Consider the following 25,503-nt stretch of genomic DNA (forward strand, 5'->3'; position numbering starts at 1 on the left):
AGGCCAACCACCATCAAATGGATCTTTGACACAAGCGATCATAAAAATCCTACGGGCTAAGATATCCTGAGTTCGAGTTCGAAACAATCGCTCACTCAATTATTAAAGCTTAAGGGCTATCTTACTTCGAGTTCGAGCAATCACTCACTCGGTCATAAAAAGCCTACGGGCTAAGATATCCTGACTTCGAGTTCGAAACAATCACTCACTCAATTATTAAAGCCTAAAGGCTATCTTACTTCGAGTTCGAACAATCACTCACTCGGTCATAAAAAGCCTACGGGCTAAGATATCCTGAGTTCGAGTTCGAAACAATCACCCACTCAATTATTAAAGCCTAAGGGCTATCTTACTTCGAGTTCGAGCAATCACTCACTCGGTCATAAAAATCCTACGGGCTAAGATATTCTGAGTTCGCGTTTGAAACAATCACTCAATCAATTATTAAAGCCTAAAGGTTATCTTACTTCGAGTTCGAGCAATCACTCACTCAATTATTAAAACCTAAGGGTTATTTTACTTCGAGTCCAAGCAATCACTCACTCGATCATAAAAGTCTATGGGCTAATATACTTTGAGTTCGAGTACGAAACAATCACTCACTCAATTATCAAAACCTAAGGGCTATCTTACTTCGAGTTCGAACATTCGCTCGACTACTACGCCTGTGGGCTACTTTTATTTTTTGAGTTCGGGCAAGCGCCCACTCGACCACTAAGCCTGTGGGCTACTTTTATTTCAAGCTCGAGCGAACACTCACTCGGCCATAAAGGCTACGAAGGTTGAATTCGATGAAATCACCTAAATTCTCATGAAAACATCCGCAAGGCATGAATGAAATCTTCACGAAGCAAGTCAGTAAAAGAAAAAGATATTTGTATAGATATACAAGGACAGTTTACATAAATAAATACAACATAGAAGAAGCTAAGGGCTAAGCTTCTGGGTTATCATCGAGAGCGGTCTCTTCTCCACCAGGCTCCCTCCATCTTCGGACCCGCTCTTGCTACCATCATCATCATCATCGTCGTCGTCATCAGAAGCCAAGGCCTCAGCTTCAACTTCGAGTTCTTTAGCCCTTTTTATCTCTTCAGCAAGGTCGAAACCTCGAGCGTGTATCTCCTCGAGGGTCTCCCTCAGAGACTGACACTTAGCAAGTTCGGCAACCCAATGTGCTCGAGTGTCGGCAGTATCCGCTGCCTCTCTTACCTCCATTTGAGCAGCCTTAGCATCGGCCCGATACACGGTAATAGACTTGTCCGACATGACTTTCGACGACTCAACCTCCGCCTTGGCCTCAGCAAGCCGTGTTTCAAGCTCCTCGATCCTCTTGGCCTGAGCCGAACCCTTTTGCTTGACGCTTCGAAGCTGAACATCGACCGATAATAATTTGTCCAAGATGGTTTCTTTTTCTGCAGCCAGGCGGTCGATAGTCTCCTTTCACCGGTCACATTCGGCCTTGATTTGATAGACTTCTTCCCGAAGCAACCAGATCTTTTCAACCTTTTGCTGCAGCTGAGATAACGAAGGGTTAGCTTCCACAGTTGGGTCAAACCCATACTCTAACAGAACGAGGTTCACTTGCTTATCTAGTTCGGCCTCTTCTTCACGAGCCTTAGCCAAATCTGCTTGGAGGTCCTTTATAGCCTCGTCCTTTTGGCTGCAAAGAAGCTGCAAAGCATCTCTCTCCCCCGAGACCTTTTAAAGCTCGACCTCACACTAGCTGAGGTCAACTCGAAACCTGTTAATGGCCTACACAGTAGGGAAAAAATACAAGTCAAGTTTAGAAAAGAACGAAGAAACCAAGCACAGTAAAATCATTACCCGAAAAATGAAACGTTGGGCCTCTTCTAGGAGAAAAGAAGTGTCACTAATGTCGGAGGCATCATCGACTCCAGTAAAGCAATCCCGAAAAGGGTCCCCTACACTAGAGTCTCCGCCCATATCGGGGGTCTTCAATTCTCGAGATTCCTTTAACGCCTTCTCAGAAAAGGTCGGAAGAGAAGGCAAATGACCCACTATCATAGTCCCAAGCGAATCACTCGGGACGCTCTGATCGAGACTCGGGGTATCGGAACCAACCCCGACCGATATAGCCGTCATCAGCTTAGGAGGTCTGGCGACCTCGATAGCTTTCGCAGATCGGATCACGAAAGCCGAGACATCATCTTCTTCTTCTTCTTCTTCTTCTTCTCTCAGTTGTTGGACCGAGTTCGTCGAAAGAGCGATTGCCTTCCTCCTCACCCTTCGAGTTTTGGGCTTGGAGTCCTCTGACCGAGAGACAACTTTTCGCTTCTTATCTTTCCCCGATTTCGGTTCCGGGACCGGGGACTTGGTTCCTTCCTCACCACTCGAAGGCCTCAAAATAGCATCCTTGGTTACACTTGCATGAAAGGAAATCGGTAACGAATGGAGCATAAAAAAAATATTTCGAAGAACACGAGAAGTGACCCTTACCATGATTCTTGGCCTCCCATCTACCTTTTGCCAAATCACGCCAAGCGCGTTCGGCATAAGAGAAAGTTGAGGCTAACTTCCAAACCCAATCCTCGAGGTCGGGTACCGCTTGTGGCATCCAAGAGGCAGCTGTATATCGGAGAAAGATATCAGATAGAATCAGAAATACACAAAAAAAGCAATGCCTTATGAAAACCACTTACGGTCGAAATTTCATTCCTCGTGGAACGACATCTTCTCTTCCGGAATGAGGTCACGGGTCCTCACCCGAATATAACGACCCATCCAACTCCGATCCTTGTCTTCGTCGATGCTCGACATTAAAGATTTCGATGCCCGACGATGAAGCCTGATTAGTCCTCGAAAGATTTAAGGCCGATACAATCGTATGAGGTGATTTAGGGTGAAATCCATCCCCCGACCTTGTTGGGGAAGAAGCGAAGTAAGGTTACTATGCGCCATAGAGAAGGATGAATTTGACCGAGGGTGACCTGATATCTTTTGCAAAAATCAACGATCACTGGGTCAACGGGACCCAACGTGAAGGGGTAAGTATAAACACTTAAAAACCCCTCCACATGAGTGATGACGCTCTCTTCGGGAGAGAAAATTTGCAACACAACCTCGGGACCCCAATTGCAGTCTTTCCTCACAACCTCGAGATGGCCTTCTATTATCGAGCACATATATATCGACACATGCTCACATCGACCCAGAACCGACGAAGGATTTTCAACCTTAAAATCGATCTTCAGAGTACACGGGCCAGGAACATACTCATGGGGAGGCGGCTCCACCGACGCCTTGTCGCAGGACAGCCGTGAAGAGGAAGCTTTCTCCTTCTGAGGTACGGTTTTTAAAGTTTTTTCCATTGATGTAAGAGAAAGAAAAGCAAAGAAAGATAAAAGGTTGATGGTGCCAAACGCTGATGAAGGTGGCTCTACAAGCGGCAAAATAGAGGCAGAAATAGTAAGAAAATTTGGGAGACTGAAGATGTAAAAGTAGTAAATGATAAATGGAAGGGCTATTTATAGGTTTATGCCATGGCGGTTCAGTATCAGCGGTGGCCGACCACCGTCTGACGTGCATTAAATACCTTGAAAGACTAAATCGACAAGACAGCTATCACATACGTCACAATCGAGCCCAGTAAAAACGTCAGCTTACAATCCGATCGGGTCGTCGAAAATCATATTGTTTCTCACCACATTCTTCCTGAGAAACGAGGGGACTATCTGTATACGGTCGAAATAGATTTCGGTCTCCGTACGTTTGATCGAGTTCAAACGGTAAGCGATCGAAGTGAGAGCTCGAGAGAGTTCCGAGGATAGTACAAACAAGCCTCGAACTCCAAGACCGATCGAGGAATCAGTTCGGTATCATTATCAAGCCCATGACCAAATCGAACCGCAAGGCAAAAAGAAGGTTGTCGGAGGTGCACAGACCGATTGACACTCACCCTGAATATCGAACTCGAACTCAAGGCCGAGGGCTCGACCCAATACCGATCTCGAGCCAGTATCGAGCTCGTAGACAAGAGCCGTTGCAATCGCACTAGGGGAGAGAATCTTGGCAGGAATCGAGGAAGAGATAATTCATCATGGGTTTTTCACTATATATTGTTTATTATAAATAAAGCAAGATCCCTCTACTATAAAGGGGGAATCCTTGTAAGCACAAGCAGGTTGACACATTATAAGAAAAGACTACTTCTATTTATTGAAGAATAAATCTCTTAAGCTTGTTTTACTCAGCATACTCACTCTTCTAGTTCAACAATTTATATCTCATTTCTGTAGCGAAGGATCTAAATATTTCCACTTCTACGTACGATTTATGTCAAGCTATATCGCATATCCTTAGAACCACTTATAAATTCAACTATATCTGATTTTTTGGGTAAACAACTGTAATAATACCATTACTGCAATTATTGACCGAGATCTTCATCTGACCTCATCAGTCCTATTGATCTTGCAAGATAAGATAAGCTCTGGTAGCAACAACAACAACAATAACAAACTCAGTGGAGTCCAAAAATCTAAGCAAAAAAGAAATTTTTTCAATGGATATAAGTGAAATTCATTGAAAACATATAGATAAGTCAACATACAAAATTTGAGGAAGATTGGAGGTGATTTGGACTGGATTTGTATCAAAATTCGTAATTAAACCGAGTTCAACAAATGCTCATGCGACACATATATCAAACATGTATCACACATGTATGTAACACACAGGTATACATGTGATACACAATTCATACAAATATGATTTATATGTGATACACAGTGTAATACACATATCATTTTTTTTCATGTTCGGTTTTTACTTTGAATTTTTAATTCAAACCACCTCAAAATTTTACCAAATTATCCCAAAACTGAGATTCAAGCTCCTTAAAATGTACCCAATCTATTCTAATAACACTCACTCAAAAGAAAATAAAAATTTGATATTTTTTGCTATAAATAACTAATTGGCTAATATTAGTAATATTTTATGAATTTGTAAATTTTAGTAATGAACTACTTATAAATAAGACATAACAGGTAGTTTCCCATTGTTAAACTAAGAGGAAAAAAAGAAACCTAGCACTAACTGTTTAAGGGAAAGTACCTGGCCATTAAATATACAACAACAACGATAATAACAACCCAATATAATTTTACTAGTGGAGTCTGAGGAGGATAGTGTGTACGCAGACCTTACTCCTACCCTGGGATAAAGAGGCTGTTTCCGATAGACCCTCGGCTTCCTTCCTCCAAGAACTCCCCACCTTGTTCTTGGAGTGACTCGAACTCACGACCTCTTGGTTGGATCTCATCTTAAATATAATAAAAAAATTATTACCATACGATAGTGGCCTAACCCGGTGAATGTAAAGTTAAAAGGAAAACATATTTAACTTCACTATAATATGTTGAGAGTGGTAATTTGATGTCTAAAGTCTTTGAATTCAGGAGAACATATGCAAACAAAACAGAACCTCTTTCAACAATTAAATATCGATTATCATTGTCTTATTATGATACTCCAAGGTTAAAAAAATTTAAAAAGAATTAAAAACGTGAGGAAAGTGAAGTGCGCTTCAACTGAATAAAGGAAAGCATTTCTTTTTTAATCAGAAAAGAGATGGATCTTTCCACCTCTACAATCTCCAAAAAAGTAAAACAAGAAACGTAAAGTGAGTTAAAAAGAGATTCTCCAAAAAGGGATTGCTGGAATTTTCACTTTTCAAGTGGATGATGATATCATAACTATGTCATTGGCATTAGATTCTGCACTTCATTCTTTTTCAGGTTGAAGTATTTTATAGGAGTATTTTTCTTTTTAGCCAAACCCATCAAATTTATAGTTGGCACGACGTGTCTCGAACAATTCCTACTCCATCTTTGCCTTATTCCTTTACCAAACTTTTATTTGGACAAACCACTAAATAATCAATTTATATGAGATAGTTTGGTTCGACTCGGAGTTTAAAAAAAAAAAAGACGACTTTTGTAACTTGTGATCTTAAAAGTTTAAGGGGCAAAAGCTTTGTGGGGCCATGACATTTGTGTGGTTATAAAAACTTTTTATTATAGGTAAAATGAAGAGTTTAAAGTTAAATTATTTTTAAATTTAGAAATGTATCATTTATTTTGAAACAAATTAAAAAATAAATTACCTCGTCTAATTTGAAACGGATGGAGTAATAGACACTAGGAGTTTGTGTGTATATGTGGTTTTGCTATATACTCATACTGTACTATCCATTTATAACTTTTGTCTGTTCATTTCAGATACGAAATTAGGGGTAATTGTAAGGGCCATACCAGCATTAATGGCTGTTGATTTTTGTTGGCTAGGTGAAGAATGACATGTACGCGCGCTTTACTCTTTACACAGCACAAATTGCAGCCCGAACACGAGTATCAGACACTAAATGAGAAACCAAAAAATAAAGAAAAGAGTAAGTATATAAAATTTAGTAATAATGATCAAACAAATATTGTAATTAGATCTAATAAACTGCAGATAGATATAGTTACGGATTCTGACTTATCCTAAGGTCTCTACTTGTTTGGTCGTTCTCAATTCTCATCATGCGTATATAATTTAACTTTTGGTATGCCTCCATGTGAGATATAAAAATTGTCAAATGGGTATTGATTACCCCATTACCATAATATCTTTGCGCTTTCAATATTATCTACTTAAAATTAAAATATCTATGGGCAGTAGTGTAGAGGAGACCATACAAATATCTACTCCTAGGCCTTAGCAAGTAAAGGATCGTAGTGTCTTTATCTTGAGGAATCTGAAACATATTGATGTGTGCACCCTCCAATTTAATTTTCTGCGACATTATCAGACTTAATTCAATCAATTTTCAGAGCCAACTTGGACTAACTAATTCATTTTATAAAATTAATTATTGATATTCCTGTAGATTGTAGTACACCTTATAATAATAATAATAATAATAATAATAAAGTGTTGATCAAAGCTCACTTAATTTGACCGTGTCAAAAAAGATGCCACCACTCTAGAGATCACAAATTTCAAATAGAAAAATGATCTGTTTTTAGGAGTGTAGAGGACTAGATTTTGTACAAAACCCAGTGACATTATTCTAAATACACGTTTTTCTGTTTCACATCTTTTTCACCACCGCTACAAACGCAATTCCTGGAAATGGACCTTCGGGGGCATGAACCCATCTATATCTTTCATTATCATAACAACTAGTATTTGAAACTCCTGTTTGCTTTATAAACAGAGCAAATAATGCAATCTTCCACTAGAACAAACTTTTGTTTTTGACTAGCAGCACAAAGCCACTTACCACCAAACATCCGATAACAGTAATACAAAATATGAGTATTCCTAGCAGCTGGATTCCAAATTGGTGCACTCATAGGCTGCCACTTATTGATTACTTAGGAACATAAAGACCAAACTTGTCAATAGTGTCAACCAAAAAGTCCCTATCAGTGAGTTAGTATTTTCTTTTTCCAAATTATCATAGATAGAAGAACATCTAAATAAAGCCAAAACAATAATGAAATATCAAGGCAATTATAAGAGATATCATGATACTTCCCAGGATTTTCCAAGACTATGGACATTAACAAAAGTGATTATCATTAGCGGTTAGGGTCTGCATTCTCAAGGATGTTGTGTATGGAAGATTATGTACAATTGGCAGTTAGCTTTGTGAGTCAGAGAAGGAAGGAACCTTCATGTACCAGATTCTAAATCAAAGGAAGAATTACTGTACTGTCTTCCATAAGGGAGTCAACTCTCGAATCTAGTGGAGAAGCTTAGGATGGAATAGTCCTACCATTTAGCACAGTTAGTCAGTGGATGTATCCTACCTTACAAAGTTCCCTCAGTAATTCTGTACAACTGCGCAATTTCCCTCAGCCTGCTGCATAGGTTGTAGCTACTTGCCTACAAAAACATGGTATTTGTTAGTGAACCCAAAATAGAGGCCATACATTTCTCTCTAGTCATTTCAGATAGCCGCAATAAATAGCATGGTGTCCATACTAGAGAGTACAATTCCAGAAGGAATACAAGAGAATTTTAAGATCTCAGAGATAAATGCCAAACTTCGTTATCTAACCAAGCAACCTAGTTACGACTGCATAACAATATTCCTCTTCAACCGCAACACCACTTTTCGCTTTTTCACGTAATTTAAGAGGTATATCGTGGATGGAATAGAAACTCTATTATCTTGGTTATCTTTGAAACCTAATTATTGAATAAACAGACCTGGATATGAATATAGCATCCATCAAAGAGAGTACAAACAGGCCTGGATAGACCAATACCTGAGTGGCCTGCAAATGAATTAGAATTCGAATTATAGTTGCTGTTCGTCACGGCAATGGAGGTGATTGTTAGTACATTAATCACAGGAAACTGGGATGCGATGTTCATAGGTGGCGGATATCCTCCAGAATCAACCATTTGAAGTACATTAGGCTTTTGGACCAGCGGAAGGGCATGATCATGTGCCTGTCCCACAAGCCAACATTAGCATTTGCCGCCAGAAAAATGATCAAGATCAATATAAATCAACTATGCTTCAATAACCATCTAGTTGGGTCAGATAGAAATACCAATATCAATCAATTCAAATCAACTACACCATAATCCCAAACTACTGAGCTATATGAATCCGCTATAGGAATACAAAGATCAGTAACATCTCAAAAAGATATCCGTCATTATTCAGCCAAGCACCAGAAATGTAGGGTTGAGGCGTTTTACCCACATATACACCGGAAAAAAGGAAGACTTTACACATGGAAGATCATAAAACCAAAAAATTAAAGATTTTAAATATGGAAGAGCTAAAAGAAAAAAGAAAAAGAATCCGATAGGTTAAGAAAAGATGTTGATCCTTTTCAATCCAAATAGTTAAGGAATTGAAACGTTTATTTAAATCCTTTACGTGCATACAGGATTTAAAGAAATTTGATTCCTTCAAGAAAATGTATTAGTCCTTTATTTACGTTTGAAAGTTTCAAATTCACTAAAGCATTCTTGTGATTTAAGCTTTCAAACTTCACCATACTGAAAAGAAAAAGAACGGAAGCCTCATTCAAGTACTAACCAGGTAACTGACACCAACATTTTCAAAGGGTATGGGAATATCCTCACCAAAGTGATTTAATCAGTATCTGATTTCAGCACAAATTATCTCGGCTATGGAAGAAGAATCTCTGCAACTGTGTAGTCCCAACTCAACCACAAATTCTACACCAGAAAAGGGAAGAAAAAAGGACGTCGCACCCATAAGATGAGCAACGACAACAACCTCAAACATCCTGAAACGCCAAGCTACTAGGAAATAGAATTGAATTAAGGTTTTAGGTCTAGGGGATAGAGCAAGGATCAGGTCAACTGGATCAGAAGCAGTATAAATGTTTTACATCCTGGAATTGACAAAGACAAAAATTTGTTATCAGGATAAAACAACCATCACCGCAATTAAAAGAACCCGGAAAAGCTATTAGTAGAAGATTTAACTGTAACCATTTTCAACAGGCTCAATGAAGGGTTCACACCCTAATTGATGAAGAAAGAACTGAGGATGGATTTATTATACTTCAGGAAACCCACGAGAAAAAGACAAGAACACGCTGCAAAAGACAACACTACCTTCTGGCCCGTTTGCTTTTGGTAACTACATATTTACAGCCAGTTTGGTAATGAGATTCCATAGTTTTCCTCTCTTTTTTTGTGGATTAAGTACTCTACAGTTTTCCTCCTTGTTGCATCCCCAGGAAATAATTAGCAGACAATCTGACATCTAAAGATCAAGAGGTGACATAGTCTTTGCTCATTGAAGGAGCACTTGCAATGAAAAACTATTGGTTGCATGCTAAATGAAGATAAGTTCATTTGTCATTGCGATCTCAAATGGAGATCACAGTTCTTAAAGGCGAAAAGCACAAAAAAGAACTAAAGTTTGCTTGTGTTTGAGTAAGAAAAACACTGATGAACAGAAAATAAGGAAATAAGAATGCAAGAAAAAAATAACTACAAAAGTAAATAATTATTTGAAAAAAAAGGGCAGTCCGGTGCACTAAGCTCCCGCTATGCGCGGGGTCCGGGGTCCGGTGCACTAAGCTCCCGCTATGCGCGGGGTCCGGGGAAGGGCTGGACCACAAGGGCCTATTGTACGCATCCTTACCCTACATTTCTGCAAAAGGCTGGTCAAGTAATTATTACTTTTGAGTTAATTGTCCCACTTGTGGGATTACACTAGGCATGTTGTTGTTATTTTGAGTTAATTGTAAAAACAACAACTAAGTAAAATATATGAAATAGAAATCATGCAGATCAAGTTCACGACACATTTTAAATTTATCATCTAGATGTAAAGATTACCGGCTTATGTTTTTAGTGACTAGTTTCTTTTTTACACTAAATTCTAATTCCATATACCTAGTCACTAAATAATTCATTCATAACTCTTTGTTAAAAACTAATACATCATATTGCCATATATATATTTGTCTAATGCTGCCCTGATAAACTCACAACCCACTGGCAATTAGGAGCATGCAAAAGCACTAAAGCACCAACTAAGCAAGGAGAAGCTCCACTTGGGCTTTAACTAGCTTAAGAACTTAGCAACTTTTTAACACTGAAGGAGAAAAGAAGCACTAGAATATGAAATGCAATTATAGGCACTAGTTTCTCATGATAAGCAGTGTGTTTTCATTCATATTCTATCAATGTTACAGGATTTTCTATAGGAAGTAAACTCTAGTAATAACTACTTCTATGCCTCAATCCCAAATAAGTTCGTGTTGGCTATATGAAGCCTTAGTGACCATGTGAGGTCATCTCAATCCAATAAAAAATAAGAAAAAAATGGAAATAAAAATTATTCGAATTTCCCTTTAATTTCTATTGGCATATAAAGCTCCGACATGACTAAAAGATCTCTATAAAACATAGGAAGGAAGTAATCTTAGTAATTTGCCACTTTTTCCAATTACAACAAATTTTGATGCATGAATTTGATGAATGGTAATTATCTGAAATAGAAATTAGCCAGGACGGCCCGAGGATGAAGCAAATATAACTACCTCTTCCGAAAGTAAAAAGAAAGAGGTCAAACCTTCTCCTGCTGGTAATCAATTTGTATATGGGAGTTATTGCTATGATACAATATGTCAGCTGGCATAACATTATTTTTTAATACTTTTGGACAGGCAAACTCGCTGCCACTGTCATTACATGATCCCTCATGATACAGATAGCTGAGAGCTGATTTGAGACGATGTTGTCTTTGAGAATAATACATCTTAGTTGCAAGTGGATGTGGAACATCTGGAGGTCAACAGCATACAAGCAGTACCATGTAAACATTAGCATTAGAAGTTAAGAAAAAAGACACTGTAGAAAATTACTCAAAGAAGAAATCACCATGAGCATTAAAAAAAGTGACTTTGGAAATTCTTTTGACTACAGAAGTTTAGGACTTTGTCTTTCTAATATGGAAAATCTGGGGTCGCTATGAGCAACTGAAGGAAAAATGTGAATACTACCTTCAGCCCTCGAACGAAATTTTTGGACTTGAGTGGGAATTTTAACTGCGATAGCAGGACTGCCAGTATTGTCACTGCCTGCACTTGACCTTTCTTGATGCTCTTCACCTGAAACTTCAAAATATAAGCTACAGATGAGCCACTTTAAACAATGAGAACAGACCCCAACACGAATGCCCTCTATTTTCTCCTAAAAGAGTATAGAGAGTTTTCCCATGTGCTAGCTAACTATGTGAACCGCCTTCAGGAGGTAAATCTGTCTTTTGCAACCCTTCACCCCAAGAATAAGGCACCCAAAGAAAACACCGAATTTATTACAGGAAATCTCTTGTTTACCACTCAAAAAGTTCGATAATAAAATTTTGAATAAGACATTTCCACACAATATGTACGGAGTAAAGCCTAACAAGATATATCCTGGTACAACAAACAGAAGAGTGAGTGTTGAATAGAAGCGGATCTCAGATTTTTTACCTTTGCTAACGCCAAAAAATGGAAGTAACAAATATCTTCATTCCAACTATATAGAAAGTAAATATATGAAGAAATATAAATCTGTCCTTACAGGGAATACCCTCTCCCGAATTTGCCGACCAACTCTTAGTAAAAGTATTTGCTGCACCAAAACTACAAAATGAAGAAAAATGCCATTAATTTATGAAATATATCCCAACAAAATTCAAAGAAATTACCCACTTAATTTGACCTGTATATGACTTTTCCCGGTGCACGTCTTTATAATTTAGGAACTAATCAACTGGTAAATTAAAACGACCTGAACTACCCTATAAAGCAAGCATATATCTCAATCTTTAAAATGAAAAAATAATATTGCATTTGCTTCAGGTATGGGGCATCATCAATAGGTTTAATGGTTTTCCTGTCAAGAGACAACACACAATATGCTCCAATTTTAACAACCGTTTGATTCCAAATAATTGTAATAACTAAACATCAAAAGACAGTTGGAATTATGCATTCAGAAAGATGGAGAAGAAAATGCATGAGATTGCCTACACCAAGGGATAAGTGCATACATCTTGGAATGTTTTTCCTGGTGTGAGATTGCACCTTCTGAGCAATCTACAAGTCCAGGACTAACCATGGAACAACTTCTCACGGTGGTCACGTTTAAGTGTGATGAAATTCCTGCAGTTGTAGGGAAATGAACCAGGAAATTTGCAAAATTACTAAATATCAAGCTCCTTGGACTGCAAGGGAACAGAGTAAGGCAATATAGAGGGACACACAGGTAACTGCACAATCATTTTCATTTGGTGAAGCACCTCCTAAGAAATAGAAGCTCCTAGAATTAAAGTTTCACAACCCTCTCCCACCTACATTGTAGCATTAAAAAAGGAACACTTTGTCCTAGCATTGAAAAAGAACTTCTTCCTCAGTTTCACTTTATATGACGGTGTTTGACAAGTTACGGAGTTATGAAAGAGAGAAAGAAAGACTTCTTACACATATCAATAGTACCATTGGAACTTGTGGTCTTAAAGGATTCCACAATATTTCCATAGCTATAAGATCATGTCATTAACTGTAAAATGGGAAGTTAAAGCTTATTTTGGAACAAACTAAAAAGAAAAAAAGTGGCATATAAAATTAAATAGAGGGAGTATAAACTTTCCACTAAAAATGCGCATTTTAATTAATCGAACAAAGTGAGGAACATAATAACAGTACCAAAGAAGCGTCAAGTTGAAAGTAAAAAACCAACGAGAATACAACTAAGCTAAATCCTATGAATCGTCAGTAAAATAAGGAACATGACTACAAGGATCATAAGGAGAACAAAGAACATGAGCAGAAGGAGGATGATACTTTTATCTTCAGGAAAGGAAACAGTTGAAAGATGCTCCTCTGAACAGCATGGCAATGCAGCAAAATCATTTTCTAACAATTCAAGTTTGGCTTGCTTTCTGACTGATCTAGGTTGGTCTATAGGAAATTAAAGATAGCAAATCATTATTAACCAGCAAAAGAGAAGTTATACACCATAACATCAACTTTAAGTATGCCATCAGATCTAAGCTTACAGAAAACTGCAGCGATGATCTCATGAACTTTTCTTCAAGAGCATGAGACAACAAAAGACAATGCTCATATAGGTAAAGGATACTAGAAGATGCAGTTAGTGACTTTTTTCTCTCTTTCCTTGGACGTTTCTTGTGTGCTGCACCACCATTGACCTCCAAAACAATATCTTCTGTGGAGTATAATGACTTACAAAGCTCTGAAAAGATAAAACTGTACACATTAAACATAATGAAAGATATTCATTTAAAAATTGGAGGATAGAGAAGGCAAAAGACACAGTTGGTTTAAGGCTGGTCATCACTTTCCAGACTAAGTTAAGACATAACTCAGCCATGGTGATATTATCTTTTTTAACTTTGGAGAGTTAATATGGATTGTGCAAAGACTCAGCCTACTCGGAAATTTAAGGGTCTTTCTGCGTACATCAACCACCCAAAGAACGAGGTTGATTAGTACACGAGGAGAATAAAAAGATACTGTTTATATATCAAAGAATTCAAGGAGAAGCATTGGAGAGAAGCTACTACTACGACTCAATCACAAGTTACTTAGGGTTGGCAATCCTCATTATAAATTTGGCACTGTTTATTTAGGGTACACCTCTAAGCCTAGAGGTCTTCCACATTTTTTACTGATCTACTAGGGAAGGACAATGTGACATTTATTCTCAAAACACAGGCAACTGTCAAGATGGTTTTTGTCAAGCTTGAAAGGTCAAATAGAAAATCAACACATCAGCAAGAGTTTTAAGATAAAATCTAGCAGAACACATTTATGTTAAAACTAGAAAAGATTGAGATGGTAAGGAGAGATGGACACAGTCCACCTTGTGCAACTAGTTAAAAGGGACAGGGTAATAAGGATTAACTACTGTCACTTAACAGAGAGCATAGTTCTTTATCTGGAGAGGGTAGAGTGTACGCTGACCTTACCCCTACCTTATTGCTTATCAATGACGGCATTTGGTTTCTCGTCCAGTAAATTAACTTTACATGTTAATGTATCCAGGGGTGTAGCCAAGTGATCAATGGAGTGGGTGCAAACCTAGAGGCCAGGATTAAAATCCCACTAAAGACAAAATACCAGGTGATTTCTTCTCATCTGCCTAATCCTTAATGGACATAGTTACCCGATACATGTGCTGGTGGGATATAGCAAGTGCCTGATGGAATAATTGAGGTGCGTGCAAGCTGGCCTGAAGACCATCATTATCATAAAAAAAAAAAAAACTAATTTCATGTTGACTCTCTATATCACGTCGACAAATTAGGATATCCCAGTTATCATCATGCTTCCCCCCTCTTTTTAAAATCGAGCTAGCATGTGCTTCAACGATGAGACATTCTTTTTTGTCATTGTGAACAGTCACTATAAATCATTTAGGATTTAGAACAAAATTCCAGACAAGATATGGTAGAAACATTAAAAATATGTAATTAGTTAAGAGCACTCATTTGCACAAAATTAATTTTGAAGAGTCTCTAAAGGGGTTTATAACTTCTGGGTACTCCACTCCCTCTTCCACCAATATCTTGCCTTCCTGGTCTTTGATGCACCTCACTTGATCCAGGTCCCAAGCATTCCCCTCTCATGGAAAGAGATGGCTATGAGACTAGTGCAATCAGGTAATCGACCAAGTAATCCACATACATGATAAAAGAGTAATCCAGCCCTAGTGTACTTATCCACTTGCACGGAAGGAGAAGAATGACAAGGTCTGCTTCCACAGTAAGGATTGCTGCTTAGTCCAATCCAAGAGCAAACAAGGGACGCCAGAGAGGGAACCAAGCACGAAAGTCGGACTGTTGGAGATAGTGTTACAGTAATAATTAAACAAATAAAAGTATCCTCTCAGACAGTTTGAAACTTCTAGATGAGATGGAGAAAGAACTCAATACGGTTGGTCACACAAGCTTTTTGAGAATATACTTGTCCCAGATTGGCTAAGTAAGGGTCTCCAACGGCTCCAGACCTCGACATACAATGAAAGGAGAATATGATCTATAAAAGAAATGAAGAATCCCAAAAAATCCATTACATTGTAATTGTGGCGCTAAGAATAGCATTTTGGAGTTACTTTAAAAGATAGACATTTGCGCTGTCTTAGAGAAGAAATCCTTGAGGGAGGTAATGATTGTGTGACTAGTATCCTATAGTATATCATGTATGCTGCTATTTCCAACTATGATAAGTCCATGCAAATGTAAACAGAAAGAAAAAGCATCTATTAAAATGCAGAAATAAAACTATGCAGAGCAATTGATGTATGACTATAGCAACACTAGAACACATGATGTTTTAAATTATTAAAAACAGAAAAAACCTGCGTGGGCAACGTATTGGCTGGCCTTTATTGGCTTCTTACAAGCATTGCAGCATACCTTAAAAACAAATATTCAAGAATCAAATACTCCACATACACGAGACTACAAATGCAGTGCATTAGGAATGATCATCATGCAAGCAATCATGTAAGTCTTTATGAGGTTATCATCACCTGGTTATATATGTCAAATATTCTTTTTTATCCGTGTTAAATCTACTATTAGGAGAAAATTCCTAACAGATGTCAACCATATGTCCTTGTACGAGTTGAGAGTAAACTCTTTGCCGCTAAACTTACAGAATACGTTCGGAAGGAGACCAAAATTAAACCAAATACTGCCATTATGAGGACAAGCAACAAAGTTAAGGGCTATGAGAGAGTTGTCGTGCACACTTTCCATTCCAATAAGATTCGGCTACTTTTATTTTTATTTTTTTGAGTAAGAAGATTGGCCTACTTTTTTTTTTTTTAATGATCGAGAAATCCGTCTGGGGCCGATCCTTTGGACCAACCGCAGCCATCGAAACTCGGTGGATAATGGGTCCGTCCCTCTACCCTTCTCCACTTAAATACCAGGCTTTGCTTTGCATGGTGTGGGGGCTTGAACCTGTGACCTAAGACACAAATCCACCACTCTTTGCCACTTGAGCTAGGCCCTGGGGGCAGACTGGCCTACTTTCACTCTGCCTAAAAAAAGGTTCTCCTATTTCCAGAAATGGAAAACTTTTTCCTTCCAACAATTCAAACTAATATAAACTATTACAACTCTATTATTTTAAATTTGATGCAACAACATTTTAACGAACTACTTCATTTTTTATAGTTTTCAACTACTATTTTGAATATTTCGACATCAAAACCAACCCGTCGCCGTAGCGTACACGAACATTGGCTCGAGGCATTTTCTCTACCCCGTCTTACCCTGAAAAAGCAAGGACACCTTACGTTCTTGAACCGATAACTATCTTGCGGCTAACCTAGTCTCCTCCGCCCCTCGCGAGCAACAAGGGTTAGTACAGGAATATTCACATGTTGTCCATTGACTACACCATTCGGCCTGACCCTAGGCCCTGATTCACCCTCCGTGGATGAAACTTGCGGAGGAACCGTTAGGTTTTACTGTAAAAGGAGTATCATAAATTTTGAAAATTAGACTGTTGGTAATTCAAAAATAGTGTTTGGAAATTAATGATATTCTCGTCTAGTAACAATGTCTAGAGACAACTTTTTACTAGCATCATCATCAAGGATCCATTTGAACAAAATCTGATGTCCTAAACAATCATGTTTTGAGCAAACAAAACGATGTGGAACCCACTTGTTGGGTAGAACAAAAAAGTATCACAGTGTTGACAAGTGTGTGTTTCGTCACATTCTGGCTTTTCAATCATCACCTTTGTGATGACCCAAAAGGTCATCTTTAAATTTAATAATTAATTCTGTGTTCTAAAACCTCGAAAAGTACTATTTATCATTCCTCGACTTGCATGTACAGTCTATATAATTTTTCGAAAATTTTTTATATGAAAAATTGATTAAAATGTGAAATATAGCCTTAAAACTCAATTAAGTTGACTTTGGTCAACATTTTTAGCAAACAGACCCGGATCAGTATTTTGACAGTTCCGGTAGGTCCGTCTCGTGATTTGGGACTTGGGCGTATTCCCGGAATCTAATTTGGAGGTCTCTAACTCAAGTTATGGCCATTTAACGGAAACTAGAAATTTTGGGTAAAGATTTCCAAAGTTTGACCACGAATTTGACTTTTTGATATCGGGGCCGGAATCCGATTCTGGAAATTGGAATAGCTTCGTTATGTCATTTATGACTTGTGTGCCAAATTTGAAGTCATTCTGGATTCATTTAACATGTTTCGGCACAAGATTTATAAATTGAAAAGTTTGAAACTCAAAAGTTCGAATCGAGGTGTGAATTGTAATTTTAGCGATATTTGATGTGATTTGAGGTCTCGACTAAGTTCGTATGCTGTTTTAGAACTTGTTGGTATATTTGGTTGAAGTCCCGGGGTCCTCAGGTGGATTCCGGATAGTTAACGGATCAAAATTTGGACTTAAGGAAAAATCTGAAATTTTGGCCTTCGAGTGTAATCGCACCTGCTGATTTTAGACCGCAGATGCGGAAATCGCAGAAGCGGTCAAATTTCTGCAGAAGCGGAAATGCTGGACAGAACACATAAAAATCGGGAGTTAGCCATTTTTACTCATTTTTGAGTTTTGAGTCTCGGATTTAGGCGATTCCAAAGCGATTTTTCACGATTTTGAATTGGGTAAGTGTTCTATAACCAAAAGTGATTATATTTCATAAATCCACGTCTATATTAATCATTTATTTCTGCTTTAGATGGAAGAAATTGGAATTTTTGTAAAACTTTCCAAAAATGAAAATTTAAGATTTGAAGGTTCATTTGATATCGGAATTTGATAATTTTTGTATGGTTGGACTCGTATCGGAATGGGTGTTCAGATTTCGTAAGTTTTTCCGGATTCGAAACGTGGGCCCCACTGTCAATTTTTTGAGATGAATTTCGGATTTAAATCAGAAAAATTAGTAAATTCATATGGAATTAATTCCTACGATTTGTATTGAGTATATTGAATTGTTTATGACTAGATTTGAGGATTTCGGACACGAATTCGCGAGGCAAAGGTTTATTGGATTCTTGAACTTGGTTGCAAAGCGAGGTAAGTGTCGTGGTTAACCTTGACTTGAGGGAATACAATTTGCTATGTGAATTTCATGTGCAACGATGTATAGGCAAGGCGACGAGTGCCTATACTTTGTCAATTTAATTCTTTGCTTAATTATTTAAACATCTTAAATTGTTTTAAGACACGAATTAATTGTTATAATAATTTTTTCTCTCCTATTCCTTGTCAAATATTAATTCTTGAATTCCTGTAATAATTGTCACATGCTTATTTGATTTATGTGTCTCAATTGCTACTTGACATTTAGCATATAAAATATTATACTGCCTATTTTCTCCCTGATTTCCACAATTAATTGCAACTTGTCATTGTTTGTTTCATAAATGAATTATAATTATTGTATGCCTTGATGCTTAATAGTTTCTCATTGAACGTGGTATTTATTGGAGTATTTTTATTACATTTAAGAGTTGTTAAAATATATGGGGGGATCAGGTTGCACGCCGCAACGGAAATAAAAATAAATATATTGGGGGATCGGGTTGCACGCCGCAACAGAGTTGTTTAAAGTTTGCATTGGGGAATCGGATTGCGCGCCGCAACAGATTTATTTAAAGTTTATATTGTTGGAGCTGGTTGCACGCTGCAACGAAAATTTATTGAGGAATTATATTGTTGGGGCGGGTTGCACGCCGCAACAGAATTGATTGAAATGAATATATTGGAGGAACGGGTTGCACGCCGCAACAGAATTAATTGAAATGAATATATTGGAGGATCGAGTTGCACGCCGCAACAGAATTGAATGTGAATATATTGTGGGATCGGGTTGCACGCCGCAACGAAAACTGATTGAAATAATAATTGGTTATGACTGCCGAGTTGGCTTCAATTGGTTATTATTATTATTATTGCGTACATGTTAATGTAAGTGACCTGCCTTAGCCTCGTCACTACTTCGTCGAGGTTAGGCTCGCCACTTACAAGTACATGGGGTCAGTTGTACTGATACTACACTCTGCACTTCTTGTGCAGATTTCGGAGTTGGTCCCAGCGGCGTACTGTAGATTTTCCCGGATACAGCTACCAGTGGAGACTTGAGGTATAACTGCACATCGTTCGTAGTTCTGAAGTCCCCTTCTATCTTATCTCAGTTGTGTATTATATTTCAAACAACATGAATTTTATTCAGACCTTTATTTGTATTATTCCAGAAGCTCGTGCACTTGTGACTCCAGTTCTGGGATGGTATTTAGATATCGCGATTATTATGGAATACTCACTTTATTTCAGACTTTATATCCGCATTGTTTCCTTGTTATTAAATAAATTTAAAATTTTGTTAAAATGGTTAGTTATATTCTAACGTTGGCTTGCCTAACAAGTGAAATGTTAGGCGCCATCACGGTCCCGAAGGTGAGAATTTCGGGTCGTAACAAACTCCCCCAACTTCTTCATGATCTTTGCTTTTTCTTAAAACAAACTTTTTTCAACATATATGTACTATATCTCTGTGCGTGTGTCATATACACACACATAGCGAAAAGAAAAAACAGAAAGATATTTAGTAGGTTCTAATGAATTAATCTCATCCGTAGGAAAGCCTCAAACATGATTTATAGCTTTAATAAGAAATTCAAAAGACAAACACAACACTAGTTCCTCCAAAAAACACAAAACCAATTCTTTCAAATCCTAACACACTAACTGTTCTCCAACAACAAAACAAAACAATTTGGTTTCTAAAACCGAAATAAAAACCAAGTGCTTACGATGACTAAATAAAAACCAAAATAATTTAACTTTTCTAATCCATTATGATGACTGAAGGCGCTAAAATTGAATAAGGTAGACTTAATAAACACATGGATGAGAATTGTTAGAAATGACTTTCTCAAAAGGTGGATTAGTTAAGAGTAGAAGACAATGGACACAAAGGATCTATATATACTATACTGGAAGTAGGAATCAGGCGTAGTTGTTGTCAAAATTAAACTAAGTGCTTACCAAAATCCTTTTTATTCTAGTTAGAGACTTCAACATCCATGTAAGGATAAATGTAAATTTTGAGAAGGACCATAAATTTTGTATTGTGGACTCAAATAGAACAGAATGGTTATGGAGGATTCATATTGTCAACCTGAATTGTTTTGGGATTGAAATCTAATTGATTGACTGAATAAGAATTTTGTCTCCCTTGTACAGTTGCTATTATAACTTCATATTAACATATACCATTGTCCCTCCCCTTAATATAAAGGTGTAATTTCTTCTAATGGCAGCACCGCAGCAGCCAAAAGAATATCTTCAATTTATTCGTAACTTCATAGTTTTAAAATACTATCTTCAATTTCTAAATTTAAAATTCTATAATACAGTAACACTTGAGCTGAGGGTCTATCGGAACCCGCCTCTCTACCTTCACAAGGTAAGGGTAAGTCAACGTACACATTAACCTCCCTAGACCCCACTTGTAGGATTTCACTGAGTTTGTTGTTGGTGTTGTTGTTATAATACAGTAACTAATATCTCTTCATATGTTTAAACTCAATCAAGATATCAAAGTCCAAAGGTCTCATTTGTTCTACTATTCCCACGAATATCATCACATCAAGTCCTAGGGTAATCACTTGCCAAAGTAGCATAACCCTGCAAAACCAGCCCTTTCTACTTTAGTTGATCGATACATTTTATCAACAGAGCAAGCGCAGTTGTTTTTTTCCCTTACTACCTTTTTCAAGCAAAACATGAAACAGAAGTTCCTCCTAGATTCTCTGATTTTTTATTCCACATAAGATGGGTAATTTATCAGAGTAGATGCTGAAGGATGTGGTTTCTCCAGCAGTTTCTCCTCAGACACATTCAGACAAAAGTCAAAGCTGAGTGTTATAAGTAGCGGTACAGCCACTTGTGACCCAATTTCTGCCTTAAAACATATGGCAGTCCACGCACAGCCCTGCAGATAAAGCTTATTTAGCTATATCCGAGGTTAAAGAAAACATGTATGGTACTGCATTTATATCGTTATCATTCTATTTTTCATGTTTTTTTAATACTGACATAGACAAAAAAAGTCGTACTCTCTTCTAAACTGTGTGCACAAATGTGAAGCAATTATGGGATGAGAACTTGTCTAGCAATAAAATTTTACGATGATATCAACAAGTACGATGATCTTATTCCAGAACTAACAGGTGCACTTTTTGGACCTTACCAAATGCAAAGGATCAGTAAGTGGCCTCAAACCAAAAACGTGCATATCTGCAAAAAGAGCATGTCAATGTACTTGAAGAATAAGAGCAAACAGTAGATGAGTTAAATGGTAAACCGAATGATACACCTGAAACTTCAAAGCTTGCTGCACCGAGATTTCTTAAACTAGTATTTACCTAAGAATTAAATTGTGAATCTAGATAAAAAAGTAGATCTTTATCAATTAAGTGAGTAAATCAAGCCAAGATCACCATGAACTTTTTCTCATCTTCCCCATCAAGTATCTGGACCAGAGGTGCAAAAACTAGAGAACATAAGTACCTTCTTCATCAATCAAATTTACTTCATCTGCCTCTCTCAATTCTCTTTGAATGTACTGAGCAGCAAATTTAAGGCGGCCTGCTTCATCTGCCAAGGAAAGAAGGCAGTGAGAAACAGAGGAAATAATCTCAACAAACAAAAGAAAAAAAGATTTAGTGGGAAAAGCAAATAGAAGGATATAAGACAACAAGGAGTACACTGGACCAGGTCAAGATCTATTGCGAACATGATAGGGCACTATTAAATGCACATATAAGCACATAAACCATCTAAATTGAGTTGTATTATTCACCTGAAGCTGCCTGTTGGATATTTCCAGCTACAAGAAGCCTTGCCAAGGCTTTCATTCTCCCACTTCCAAGAGGACATACCATCAAGCTTTGAGAATCTGCAATTCAAAAAGATAACTTTCCAGTAAATTTGAGGAATTTTATGCTAGAAAACTATGTTCGATTAAGTTATGTACTAAGTGAACAACCTATAATTCTTGACGCAAAGGAAGGACAAAAAATACGACATGCAGAATAAAGAGCATAATAAAACTTCAAATGGACTTCCACCTCATGGCTGCAGTAAGCACTCCTAGCCTTACAACTTACAAGTCCCTTTCTTTCATCATTAATAGTTCCACTAGTATACATACCCGCGCCATGAGCGGATAATATTCAGAAAATAAATGGCAGAAAATGTTATAAGTAAAAAATAGTAAAGACATATGATACTTCTTTTAATTAATTTTGTCTTACCATTCAAAAAACTACTTTTACATATAGCACCGATTCTAAGATGGAACTCTGTCTATGAAAAAATGAAAAAAAATTGCAATCGAATAGATAGTTTTTTAAGTAATATACATGTATGAAAAATCAATTATATATTAATAAAATTACAAATGTATAAATATATTTAGTAGAATTAGAACCAAGGCGAACTACATATTTTATTATCAAGGTGTAAGGGACATTAATAAACAATTCTTTCTTTCTTTATCCTGTAATCTTTGTCTATTATCCATCTTTCAAATAAACCCCTATTATGCCAATCCCTAAATTGCATGTTTTCTTCCTTCTTTCCTTTTCTCCCTCTCTCCTACGATTAACTGAAAAAAGATTTTGCTCCCTTTTTGGTAGTCTACGAAGTTTTAAAATATACATTATATTCCTTTCTATCTCAAGCACTGAGATATGATTACCTTTCGAGACTCTAGTAATTATTAATATTAGATATTTTTAGTGTTGTATAGACACACCAAAGTTTCTTTGATCTCATATGATTCAAAGTTGAATTATTAATAATATTATGTGATTTAATAATCAGAACAATTTCTGTCCCAAAAAAGATGCAGTTTTGCTGCATCATCACTCGAAAAAAGATAAACTATGATCAACCCCCTATTCTTAAAGAACGCTAGCCTTAAAGTTGTAACATCACGGAAATGTAAGACAAGAAGGAAATGGGTAACAAAAAGAAGTCGTCAGGTGTGGTAAGGCCATTATAACAAGCTAACTTCTGGATTATGAAAATCAAAATTTTCCTAAGAATGTAGAAGTAACCTCGACCAATAGACTCGTGTAGTGGACCCTTTCGTTAAGAAGATGTTACAAGTGCTTTGTTAAGTGCATTACATGTAATAGGATATCTGTTTATGAGTGTAAAACCTATGATAAGAGTGTCACGCATAAAAGTAAAATAAATTGAGGAAGTTGCCCGGATTCAATCAATCTGTTAATCAACAACTTAGTCAATCCCAAATTAGTTGAAATAGGTTATAAAATTCTCTGTATCCATTTCGCTCTGTCGAGTATTTGGAGGATTCGTCATAGTTAGACCATGTTATGTTGGATATCAACCTATGGGAACCCTACCCTAAGTAATACTCTGGAAAAACTAATGTCAGGCAAAATTAGAACTTCCAGCAACAACTACTACTAATGTTACTGCAACTATGCCTCAGCCCAAACAAACTGGGGTAAGCTATATGAATCCTCGCTGACCACGTTACTCCATTAAAAATTATCTCATGTCAATATTATGCAAGTACAAAGAAAAGTACTAGAAGTTCTGTATATCTCATAAATGTATAAATCTCTGAAAGGTTAAACCACTCCTAGAAAGCATAAAACCTACAGCAAAATTGCTAATGTCTAAAACATATCCTCAACTAATATGTATCACCAATATAGATATTTTGCTTCCATTATACCCTATCTTTTTCCAAGTCAGTGCGGATCCCCAGAAGTTGTAGGCCCTTCGAGATAACATCATTCCACATAATTTTAAGTCTACCTCATCTTCTTTTAACACCTTCACTCATCATGGTTTCACACCGATGGACTGGTGCATCTGGAGGTCGACGCAGGACATGACCAAATCCTGTCAAGTGACCTTCTCTTGTTTTACCGTGATGTGTGCTACTTGAACCTTCTCGCGGATGTGATCATTTCTAATCTTATATAATCTTGTATGAACAGTACTCCCATATTAAATTATCAAGAATCCATTCTCAACAAAAAAAAAATATACCAATGATGAAAAGTTTCAGTTATCCAACAAAAAATGTGGTATTTTATAAAGGAAATCCATAATGCATGTCCTGATATGTAGCAATACGTGAATGAAAAAAACTAAATAAATATCAGTGAGTGTTCCCACAAAACTGGTATGTCAAGTACATTGATCATGAACTGCACATTTGGCACAATGCCACTACTGAAAGTCAGACATAAATTGTTAAATTGACGAAACAATTGATGAGTTATACTTCGATGAATCCATCATAAAACGCTTATAATAGAATTAAAAATAAAATTTTCTTTTCAGAAAAATAAAATTAATTGAAGAAATGGATAGCATAGCGACATTACCAGACCTCACCTTCGGCGATCAGTTAGAATTTCGATAGAGCGGATTCGGTGGGTAAACGATGAGAATTGAGCGAAATGTAGAGCAAATTCGGGGAAATTCAGTTTGAAAATGCAAAAGAATGGATAAATGAGGGGGGAAATGGCAATGCTGATCATTGAAACCCTAGAATTCCATTGGACGAACTCGGCATACTTGAGTGCAGAATTCACGTAACCGATGAAAGGGGCGAAGGGGAAAAAAAGAAGAGGTGGAGCAAGGAAGCCAAATAAGCGAGAGCAGTTTTAAATGTTTACACCATTTTAATTTAAAAATCAAACTCCCATCTCTACTAGGACTCTAGGAGTATTATATTATTCTTCCCCTTATTTCTTAATTAATTGATTTTTTAAAATACCTATTTTTAAAACAAAATTATAAGAAATATCATATAAAATAAAATAAAAATAGCATTACATAGAGGAGTGAATTGAAAATGACAAGGACAAAATAGATATTGTGTAGGATAAAGGGAGAAGAAAGATAATTGTTCGAAATTGAAGAGAGA

The 25,503-nt window shown here is 37.0% G+C and overlaps 1 protein-coding gene across 7 annotated transcripts; it reads right to left on the bottom strand.

The window, feature by feature from the left end:
• Positions 1 to 4,150: 4,150 nt before the first annotated feature.
• On the bottom strand, positions 4,151 to 25,262 carry LOC104115928 (uncharacterized). Of its 7 annotated transcripts, XR_011411266.1 has the most exons (15): positions 24,959 to 25,262; positions 22,387 to 22,482; positions 22,095 to 22,181; positions 21,775 to 21,821; positions 15,889 to 15,946; positions 13,648 to 13,761; positions 13,350 to 13,466; positions 12,557 to 12,668; positions 12,085 to 12,146; positions 11,520 to 11,633; positions 11,090 to 11,301; positions 8,283 to 8,469; positions 7,821 to 7,896; positions 6,276 to 6,381; positions 4,151 to 5,284 (listed from the first exon to the last, which is right to left on the bottom strand). XR_011411266.1 is itself a non-coding variant. In XM_070186112.1 (13 exons), exons 2-13 carry the CDS (start codon positions 22,466 to 22,468, stop codon positions 7,889 to 7,891), a joined length of 1,200 nt encoding a protein of 399 aa, XP_070042213.1. In that variant the 5' UTR covers positions 22,469 to 22,482; positions 24,969 to 25,261; the 3' UTR covers positions 7,565 to 7,888. The 7 variants fall into 7 exon arrangements, 3 of the variants coding, with proteins under 3 accessions (XP_070042213.1, XP_070042214.1, XP_009624958.1); XR_011411267.1 differs by lacking the exons at positions 4,151 to 5,284; positions 6,276 to 6,381; positions 7,821 to 7,896 and adding exons at positions 9,071 to 9,185; positions 9,275 to 9,392 and having other exon boundaries at positions 8,332 to 8,469; XR_001973146.3 differs by lacking the exons at positions 4,151 to 5,284; positions 6,276 to 6,381; positions 7,821 to 7,896 and adding exons at positions 9,071 to 9,185; positions 9,250 to 9,392 and having other exon boundaries at positions 8,332 to 8,469.
• Between the last annotated feature and the right edge of the window lie 241 nt (positions 25,263 to 25,503).

The sequence above is a fragment of the Nicotiana tomentosiformis genome, chromosome 9 (genome assembly GCF_000390325.3).
Source record: "Nicotiana tomentosiformis chromosome 9, ASM39032v3, whole genome shotgun sequence".
Taxonomy (NCBI): domain Eukaryota; kingdom Viridiplantae; phylum Streptophyta; class Magnoliopsida; order Solanales; family Solanaceae; genus Nicotiana; species Nicotiana tomentosiformis.

Bases quoted from the DNA above. Each gene is read 5' to 3' on its own strand.
- LOC104115928 (XM_070186112.1), bottom strand. From the start codon at position 22,468: ATGGTATGTCCTCTTGGAAGTGGGAGAATGAAAGCCTTGGCAAGGCTT. The intron at 22,182-22,386 runs GTGAATAATACA...TTTCCTTGGCAG, and splicing joins TATCCAACAGGCAGCTTCAG to ATGAAGCAGGCCGCCTTAAA. The intron at 12,147-12,556 runs GTATGCACTTAT...TTCATTTTGTAG, and splicing joins CAGGAAAAACATTCCAAGAT to TTTTGGTGCAGCAAATACTT.